The sequence below is a fragment of the Triticum urartu genome, chromosome 7A, assembly GCF_056163025.1.
Source record: "Triticum urartu cultivar PI428250 chromosome 7A, HENAU_Tu73, whole genome shotgun sequence".
NCBI lineage: Eukaryota > Viridiplantae > Streptophyta > Magnoliopsida > Poales > Poaceae > Triticum > Triticum urartu.
In genome coordinates, this window is record NC_141879.1 from 181,789,566 (window position 1) to 181,800,074 (window position 10,509).

At 46.5% G+C, this 10,509-nt stretch overlaps 1 protein-coding gene across 1 annotated transcript; it reads left to right on the forward strand.

Annotated features, from left to right (window-relative positions):
• Positions 1–1,358: 1,358 nt before the first annotated feature.
• Positions 1,359–8,247, forward strand: LOC125522019 (putative F-box/LRR-repeat protein 9). Its single transcript, XM_048687086.2, has 2 exons — positions 1,359–2,096; positions 6,984–8,247. The coding sequence occupies exons 1-2, from the start codon at positions 1,567–1,569 to the stop codon at positions 7,579–7,581; spliced, it is 1,128 nt and encodes a 375-aa protein (XP_048543043.1). The 5' UTR covers positions 1,359–1,566; the 3' UTR covers positions 7,582–8,247.
• The last annotated feature ends 2,262 nt before the right edge of the window (positions 8,248–10,509 follow it).

The following is a 10,509-nucleotide window of genomic DNA, read 5'->3' on the forward strand; positions in this document are numbered from 1 at the left end:
GAGGAGGGGCGACGGGGGAGGACCGGCGCGGGGGATTGAGAGGGATCCGGTGAGTGTGTGACTGTGAGTGGATCGGATAGAGGAGATGAAATGGCTTAGCAGTAGCGCACTATAGAGAAAGACGCTGCTGCTAAACTACCTAGCAGCAGCGCCTTTCACAAAGAAGCGCTACTGCTATGTGTCAGCATGTAAAAATAGACTTAGTTCAATGTATCAAAAATACATTGATCATCAACTATCTTTTTGTGCACAATCTGATTTGTCAATATGAGTCCTCACCGATTTAGGAACAGGTGAAGACTCATATTGCAGCCACAAATTCTACACATAGAGTTCAATGAAGACCAAGTGTTTGTCAAAGTTTGAGAAGTAACATATTTAAGGTGGTAGAAACTCTCTTCACGAAAAGCAAGGTGGGACTAAATTTTTATAGTAAACTCAGCAGTAGCGCTTATTGGCGAAATGCGCTGCTGCTATGCTACGTAGCAGTAGCTCCCGTCGTTATAACGCATTGCTGCTATAGCTAGCCTCGCGGCGGCCTCGTGGGAATTATAGCAGTAGCATGTCTTTGAGCTGGCGCGCTACTGCTATATTTATTTCAGCAGCGAGTTATTCTTGAGCTCGCTACTGCTAATTAGCAGTAGCGCCTTGTTTTAAAGCGCGCTGCTGATAAGATTCTGTGTATAGGTTTTTCTCTAGTAGTGAATGTTTGACTATCTTTGGGGGCTAGATGAGAAAAAACGTCTACACATTCTCATCTTCTGGTGGCTATGGTGGTCCAATAGAAATAAACTCTGGCAAGGAAAGCTGCCAACCTCGGCCCATGATATAGCGCGACAGACGAGGGCCAACGTGTTGGAGTACTGGGAGCTCTTCAGTCAACCAATCGCCAAACCGCAGCCGGACAAGTGGAGACCACCGAAGGGAGCAGGCTACAAGATCAATGTCGATGGATCCTTTGTGCCGGGCCAAGATCATGCAGGGTGGGGCGTCGCGGTGAGAACGACGGAAGGAACACTTGTTTGCGCCCGGGCAGGAAGACAGGAGCATGTCGCTGATGCTTTCGCTGCGGAGATAATGGCCATGTCACATGCTATCAGCACAGCAGCAGATCTGGGCATCGTTTCTGTTGAGCTGGAGACGGACTCGCAGCTTCTGGCCGAAGCTCTCGACATACATGCAGTGGACTCCTCGGCGTATTCTGCGGTTATTGAGGACATGAAGTACCGGCTCAAACTTTGGTTTTCCAATTTTACTATCAATGTTTATAGACGTGCTGCAAACTCCGTAGCCCACGAGTTGGCCAATGTTGGCCGTGAATGTAACCCAAACCGGTTCATGGAATGGGAGTCCGATGTACCTGCCGAGGTGGGCACTGCTGTCTTGGGCGATATGCCTAGGCTCAGTTAAGTAATAAAGCCTTGCTTTGCTCTAAAAAGAACTATTATGTTTTGTTTCGCAAAAAAAAACTATTATGTTTTGAATGATAGTTAGCGCACAGGGTTTAATCCCAAAAATACACATATACATAGTGCAAAGTGAGAGACCTCAACAGGCTGAGGTCTTATGCGAAAGAAAAAGAAAAATCAAGGCACCGACCTACGCTTATCTCAGCCCATAAAAACAAAACTCGCCTCGTTAACGCTCCGCATCGCGATCCCGATGCAGCCGCCATCGCTCCACCCGCCGCCGCCGGCGGCAGCGGCCAGACCGCGGGGTCGGAAGGGACGAGCCAGCAGGAGGAGGGACCGGACGTGGCACGTCACGGTGTTCAACAACATGCCCGTGCCGTGGGACAGGGACTGGGCGGAGCTTCCCCAGGACGCGATCTCGTGCATCCTCCGTAAGCTGGACCAGGTGGAGCTCCTGCTCGGAGGCGCCGCGGCGGTGTGCCGCTCCTGGCGCCGCGTCGCGCGGCACGAGCCCGAGCTGTGGCGCTGCATCGACGCGCGCGACCTGCCGGCCGTTCCGCCCTTCGGCTGGCAGGCCGTCCGCACCAATCTTGTGCGCGCCGCCCTGCGGCTCAGCGCCGGCCAGTGCGAGGTCTTCGCCGCCGAGCTCTTCGACGATGACCTCTTCCTCTTCCTCGGCGAGCAGTAAGTCTCTCTTCTTGACCCGCTTTGTTGCAAAGGTCTCCTGTTCCTCTTCGTTCATTCGATTCAGTTGCTAAGCAGAATAAACTCAACCGAATTCGCATGGGAGACGTCACCCGGCGGATCGCAGCGGCCGCATCCGTCACCTTCCCGAGACATGTTTAACCGAGCTCGTGTACTGTCGTTCATCAAACGCGTTTCTGCAATAGTGGTCATATTTCTGAAACATATACGGTGTCGCAATGATCTACGACTGGTCTATGTTTTGTAACAAAACCTCTATTGCAAAAAATTTCTGCAACAAGGCCTCAGTTGCAAAAAAATAGGACATCAATAAGAACCGAACGTTCGGTCTGGTGGCCTCCCAGTCCGAACGAGGAGTTCGGTACGATAGGCAGCCCCCTACGAACCAAATCGTTCAGAAGGAGAGGCCTACCAAAAAAAAAGCCCGTAAGAACGAAAAAGCCTTACAGGCCTTTTCTCTGTAAAAAAACCCATAAGAACAAAAAAGCCCTATTTTTGCTATGACAAAATAGACATTGTTCGTTTGCACGAAAAAAAATGCCATGACCTTTTACCATGCTACAAAAAAGTTAACATGCTCATGAGTCCAGAATGTAAGTACAGTAAAATAGTATGGGAAATCTACTAAAAAGGTGTTCAACAATTTGCCATGTTCTGCACCAAACATATATGTTATATTATACTCAAATTTACCATCTTTAAACATTTTCTACAAAATATGCCATGTTCCCATGGCAGCTAGCAGAAGTTCAACTAGAGATTTATTTCATGCATCAGCTTATATTAAAAGTAAAAAATGACATGGCAAAAATAGAGTAAAAATTGCCATGGCAAAAAAAGTAAAAATTGTCGTGCCATTAAAAGTAAAAACTTGCCATGGAAAAAAAGAGTAAAAAGCTCATGTCGCTTGTGTTGGCAGGCCAAAATAGGCCCATTTAGGTAAATAAAAAAACCATCGAAAAAATGAAACCAACTAAAAAACTTTACAGTAAATATCACACAGAAATCTAGATAATTTGCCATGGCAAAAATGGTTTAATTTTTGCCATGGCAAAAATGTAGTACTTTTGCCATGGAAATAAATTAAAAAATGTCATGGCTACGCAAGTATATTTAAGATGCTACATAGTAAAATTTGCCATGTTCTATAAAATGTAAATTTGCCATAATATTTAAATTTTAATTGCCATGCTCCTTACAATAAATTTTCCATGGCAACTAAAAATAAAAATTTGGAATGGCAACTTAAACTAAAAATTTGCCATATGAAAATAAAAAGTATTTTTGACATGGAAAAAATGGAGTTAAATTTGCCATGGAAAAAATGGAGTAAATTTTGCCATGTCCAAAAATGGATTAATTATTTCCATGGCAAAAATGGAGTACTTTTGCCATGGAAATAAATTAAAAATGCCATGGCTATACAAATATATTTACCGTGCTACATAGTTAAAATTGCGATGTTCTAGAAAATGTAAATTTGCCATAATATTTAAAACAAAACTTGCCATGCTCTTTACAATAAATTTGCCATGGCAATTTAAACTAAAAATTTCCGTGGCAACTTACACTAAAGTTTGCCGTGTGAATAAAAGTATTTTTGCCATGGCAAAAATGGAGTAAAATTTGCCAAAAAAGGGCATGACAGAAGATGTGGATGTTCTTAACTATTACTAAATTTGCCATGATTACGGAAAAATAATTTGCCATGGTCAATTACTAAATTTGCCATAGTCAATTAATAAAACTTGCCATGGTCAATAAACTAAATTCGCCATGGTCAATTACTAAACTTGCCATGGTCGGACTTAAAATTTGCCACGACCGATTAATAAAACTTGCCATGGTCAATAAACTAAATTGCCATGGTCGAAAAAGAACTTAAAAAGTTCACATGGTCAATTAATAAAACTTGCCATGGTCAATAAACTAAATTTTCCATGGTCGAAAAGGACTTAAAATTTGCCATGGTCAGTTAATAAAATTTGCCATGGTCATTAAGCTGAATTTTCCATGGCCAATTACTAAAATTTTCCACACTCAATTATTGAATTTGCCATGGTCGAAAAATAGTACTCAAAATTTGACAAATGGCAATAAACTAAATTTTCCATGGTAAGAAAAAACTTTAAAAAATGCCATGAACACTTTTTCCTTGAAAAAAATGCTTTTATGGGACCATATGAATTTGCCATGGCAAATTTGCCATGTGAACACAAGTTAAGTTGCAGTTGTGTTGAACTGAACCTCAATTCAGAAAAATCATTTCTAACAAAAATACAGAAACAAAAAACAGGTTGTCTCAGAAAAATCGTTCTTAAAAATTAGGTACTGATAGCAATCTTACCATCTCACCAGACCAAGAACAGGCTATGGCAAAAATAATTGCCATCACTAGTGGAACAGAGCTATCTAAAAAATGACCAAATAATTGCCATGGGAAAACATCTTAAGTTGCCTCTAGCTAAAATAAACTCAAACTTGGAGATATCAGAGTACTAACAAGCAATACGACTGAAGAAACGCAAAAGATACTAGTAGTGGAAAAATGGCAACAAAAATGGCCCTCCACGCACATCCATGGCTCTCTAGAGCTTCACATCTACCGGGTCGGATGATTTGTAGGAAAAGAATCTACACTAAAAGGAATTACAAAAATATGGTTCTTCTAGCTAAAATAAACTCAAACTTGGAGATAACAGAGTACAAGCAAGCAATGCGACTGAAGAAACATGGAAGATACAAGTAGCAGATAAAATGGGGACGCACCAACAACAGAAACGATGAGCTAGCCGCCCGCTCGATTCCCGCTCTACTGCAAGACTGCATGGCCAGCCATCACACAAGGCGCGCCTAGAGGCCGTGCGTCGCGCCATTCAATTGGTCGCCGCCGCGTACCCGTCCAGGCAGCCTCCCTCTCACGGTCATCTGAACCGGTGCAGCCCATTACGCCAGCCCGTCGCCATGTGGATATTATGAAGATTGAAATATACAAAATTTGCCATGTTGTGGAAACATAATGTGTAAGTGAATTTGCCATACAAACTATATATAAATTTGCCAAGTTATGAATGAATTCGATGAACTTCCTAGAGAATAATGCATAGTTGCCATGTCCATCATTTATTGAATAAAAAACTGATGGCAACTTTATTATAAAGTATTTTTGCCATGGCAATTAACATTACCAATGCATTCGGTTCCAGCATCAATTTGGTATGTCACCATGTGGATATTAACATTACCGTCGCCATGTGGATATTAACATTACCAATTTGGTATGCTCTCCACTCTAAAATTTCTCCCTAATATGAAGTAGCCATATCATCTGAATATAAATTGCCATGTGCTATCTGAAGACGGAAAAATTCAGACAACAAAATGCACAGCAAAAAAGAGGATCCCGAGTAGGGGGGGGATGTCGCGGGCAAGCGTAGGGAGGCGGCGATGAGGCAGAGGAAGACACGCCGGGAGCCGGCCTGGCCCTGGGCGATGCCGCAGAAGGCGGAAGCGAGGTCCGCAAAGCCAGAATGGATCGGCGTGGTTGTGAGCCGCCGGCTTCAGGTGGGCGGTGGATGTGGTCGGCCGGCCGCCGGCCGAGGAGGCGTGCATCCTTGGTCGCCAAGCCTCGCGGAACGGTGCCGTCGCCTGGGCCGGCGAGACACTCGCCTCCCCTGACATGGGCCGGTGATGGCGCATGGGAGATGGGGTGCGAGCGGCAGGAGGCGCGGGAGACGACGAACATCACCTTGGGAGCGCGTGGGGGGAGGGGTGCAGGCAGGCTCGTAGTGGCCGCATCCAGCAGGGCGAACTTGGTCGCCGACGCCCCCTTCCTCGGTGTTCCAGCCGCGATAGCCGTTGCCGCATCGGGTCCTTCGCGTCGCGCCATCGCCGTCAGCGCAGCACCCGTCGCTGCTGCACCCAACGCCCTCACCGGTGCGAGCAGCTCCCCTGAGGATCAGCCCCCACTCCCGCCGTTGCAATCACTCAGAGTAAAAAGAGGACTGAGAGCAGGGAGGAGATGAGTGGGGAGGAGAGAGCGGTGAAAGACGTGGGTGGGGTTCGTTCGGTCGATGGCCTGCTCAACCCGAACGCTCGACAAAAATGACGTGCCAACCAGAAAAGCTTCAAGATGCGTGCATCTTATCCAACAGGTAAAAACGCATTCGGGCCGAAATCGCAGATTCCGAACGTTCGGCACTTATCTATTCCGAAAAAATAATTCTTTTTGCAACAAAATAGCCGATGCAAAAAATTTCTGTAACAAGACTTATGTTACAAAAGTAATTCCGCAACAAGACCTGTGTTTCAATAAGTGAGGCGTGCGCGACTGCTCGATTCAGTTGATCTGACAGCTCGTGACCCGGCTGATCTTTTCAGCCAGCGGACGCGTAGCATGCCCCAATTCGCATGTCAAATTTATGAGTAAATAGCTAAAAAACATCACAATTGGGCGTGTTGTATAAAAAACCACAATTTCGCTAAAGGTTTGTAAAAGAAACATAAATTGGCATGACAAATTTATGAGTAAATAGCTAAAAAACATCACAATTGCGCACGTTGTATATAAAAACCGCCATTTACTGAAAACATCAATTTTCGGTAATCCGCTTACCAATAACATGTATGCTCATTTGACCACGTTTTGACACGAAATCTGACAGGTGGGTCCCACTGTAAGGGCTGACTTGGCACCAAAATCTTCACACCATTAGTTTGCCGTTAAGCCAGATAAATGGCCCATCCATCAGCTTTTGATCCTCCCTCTCACGCAGTCCGTCGTAGCTGTCCATTTTACATTGTATAGAAACTGCGTTATTAATTCGGATTAGAGAGAGTAGCATTAATGTTAATACTATCTTGCAGGGCACCCTTACTAAAGAGGCTGTATCTCATCAAGTGTTATTACGTCTCAAAGGAAGTATTTGCAAAGGTTATGCGCAAGTTCCCTCTCCTTGAAGAGCTCGAGCTTTCTATGTGGTTTGGTAGCACGGAAATGCTCGAGATCGTCGCTGAAGCCTGCCCACGCCTGAAGCACTTCAGTCTCATAAAAAAAGATCGTTTTTACAAACCTGAAGATGATGGTAATGCTTTCGCGATTGCGAAGATGCACGAGCTACGTTCCTTGTATCTTGATAGCAACAGACTCACCAACAAAGGGCTGACAGTGATCCTTGATGGCTGCCCCCACCTAGAGCACCTTAACGTTTTTGAATGTAAGTATCTCAGGATGGATGATGATCTGCTGGAGAAGTGTTCTCGAGTTAACATGGATGGCCCTCGGTACTCTTTGCCATATCTGCCTTGCAGTTGCTGTTGGAGTCCTGACTATCCGAATCACGAGGATTATGAGGATTACCGCGAGGATTCTTATTACTACCTCGGTGATCACATCGATGACGATGATCTTGCAGAACACGAGAGGCTTCTTGACATCAAGGGCATGCGGAGGTACTTGCCCTAGTGAGAACGGGTTGTTTTGGTTGGAGTTCCCGCATACTGTACTCTTGCCGATGGAATGGTGGTTCGCTGCATCAATTTATTTCCACCACGGCTTTTCTTATCCACCTTTTTTCACCGAAGTTTGATGTCCATTTATTCTTTTCGGAAAAGGGAATACTCAGGCCTCTTCATCATGCGATGCACACAGGCAATTTGATGTCCAGTTTTATTGGAATATATGATTGTTCCCAATAAAAGGAGTGTCAACGATGTGCTTCGTCGTTTTGCTACTGCCAATTGTGACATGTGAAGGATACCATCATGAAAATTGTACACGGAGGTTCAAGGTTGCTGGTTCTCAAGTTAAACTTCATTTGGTAGACATGGCGACAATCAGGCATTCGTCCATCCGTCCTTGCTCTTCCCCGTCTGAATCAGTGTGCTTTCTTACTTCCTGTACCTCTGGATAGAATTTTTTTATGATTGAAGCTTTGGTGTTCATGGCCTGATCCCGGGAATGTAACAAAGGCGGATCAATCTCAACGCAGTCCGTCGGTCAAATGCTTGTGCCAAGAACTCCTACTAGATGCTTAAAATAATTTGTGCATCCATGCATGTCAAAACTGTTTCCATGTATACTTTTGTCACATATAATGATGCTGAATGCCATGAATTTATATGCAGCGGAAATTACCACCAACGTCTCTTTTTTCTTGATGATTGTGACATTCTTTTTCTTAGTGTATTTGTGCATTTAGGAAAGAAGCAAGGAAATAGTATTTGTCTGGGCTGGCTATGTACGAGACATCAAACCGTCTCCCGGGTCCAAAGTTTTCATTTCCAGGCCTGATAGTCTTCAACTGAAAAAAGTAGGGCGAAGAACTAGTAAGAATTGTGCCTGCCATTCAATTCATGACGTGTGCATGATCTTGTGTAAAACAAAATTACCATCAGTATCTATATCACTCCTTGACCCGTCTCTTGAGGAACTGCATTTTATGATTCATCCATGTCATCAGTGCCATTTCTATCTAAACTAGTTTTGTGTTTTGCCGGACCAGGATAAGAAATCAAACCAAACAAAGAACATTTCTCTGCTCACACTCTTGAATCTTCAAGGAAAACTTCCTACCAGCTTCTCATTTTCATGTAAAGGATCTGTCACATCTTGTACAACCTGCTTGCCTTCATATTTTTCTTCCTCTTTCTCAGTATCCCGAGCATTACCATCACTCAAGCATTTTTTTCCTAAGCAATGTCAGGGTGTGTTCGGTTGGTGCCTAAGCTTGCCTTGCTAAATATTTAGCTGCCAAAAAATAAGGTTATTCTAGCCTTTGTTTTGGGAAACATATCAAGAAAATTGAAGTAGAGAGGGCAAAAGAGCATTGGAATATCGAAAAATCGGCCACGATCTGAATAAAGACCAAGTTTTCTTGTTTTTTTTCGAGAGTACGCGAATTTGAGTTACAAGAAGACTACAACTTGTTGCAAAAAACGAGCGTAGTTCACACACCACACCAAGGCTAGTCCGAAGACAGCCACCACCAACAACACAACTACAAAGCAAAAATAGCTTGTCCAAAATCAGAGCAACATCGCCGCGTCTCGACCATCGCCGATGACCTCCGAAGACAACACCAACTCCGGGTGAACTTCCCTCGTCGACGTACCATCCACCCTTTGATGCCTAAAAGGAGGTGGCAAGTAAATGGAGGAACTTGATCAGTCCACAAAAGGCACTGTCTTGGATTCACCGGCGATGACGTACATTGCGCCACTGAAGATCGTCTTGGACAGCGGCGAGCGCAGGAAGCACCGCAACATAGAACCTCATGACCATGTCTTCAAGCGCAATGCTCCCAACAGAGTAACGACATAGAGGACGTCGCCATCACGCCGATTCGACTCCGAACCTAGGCTTTCGCCCGAAGACCGCTACCAATCCCAGGCGCGAGATATGGAGATGCCGACACACCTTGGCGACGCCTCCAAGGAGAAGAACGACACCCATGGGCACCGTCATCACTAGCACCGAACACGGGCAGGAATTTCTTCTGGATCGCCGCACACCTTCATCCCTGCCTCTCCGGATTGGGGCCACAGCATCCAAGTTGGCCACTCCGCCGCCGCAGCAGCACTTCGCCATCATAGCCGAGAAGTCGGTGTCCCTCCCAAGACCCGCACAGCCAGGAGCACACAACCATACCACCAGCACCTCCACGGCTGAGAACTCGCCGAGCTCCCTCCATGCCCGACCAAGGGATGCCGGACCACACACCAGCCAACTCCCGACAGACGACTGTGTCACGGCCCAACAGCCCAGATCGGACCCATCCGGCCCGCTCCACCACCTCCAGCACCCACGACCACGAAGACCAAGAGGGGCACCACGACGAAGGCGCGAGGGCCGCGACATGCTCGGCCGCCGCAAGCACAGCCTCTCCTGGCCGAGCACCACCACGCCACCACGGCCGAACCGTGCCGCCGCCTTGACCCGCCAAGTCCTGTGTCGTTGGCTCCAGGAGGGACCACCGCGTTGCGACCAACTCCTCCTGTGAGCCCCAGCCGCACACCTCCACCCCACTGTGAAGCTCTGCCGTGCGCCGTCACTCGAGCTCCAGATCTCGCAGCCAAAAACTCCACAACACCCACCACTGCGAGGGGCGTGCCCAACCAGCGCGAGCGCCAGATCCCACCGTCGTCGGCCGCCAACGGGCTTTGCCCACCGACGAGCGCCGACGGCGGCGAGAGGGGGTGAGGGAGAGGGGGCGGCGGTGGCGGCGTTTAGGGTTCCGCCCGAGCCGCCCCTGCGGGGCGACGCGGAGGCGAAAGGTAGGAAGGGGAGAAGTATTCAGTTAGTGAGAGCAGAAGTACCAAGTTTTCTTGTCATGACCAAAATATTGGTAGGATAGCCCTGCTAGAGTCCGAATATATGTCACATCACTCATCT

Coding starts and splice junctions, on each gene's coding strand:
- LOC125522019 (XM_048687086.2), top strand. CDS start 1,567: ATGCGAAAGAAAAAGAAAAATCAAGGCACCGACCTACGCTTATCTCAG. Junction 2,097..6,983: donor TTCCTCTTCCTCGGCGAGCA/GTAAGTCTCTCT, acceptor ACTATCTTGCAG/GGCACCCTTACTAAAGAGGC.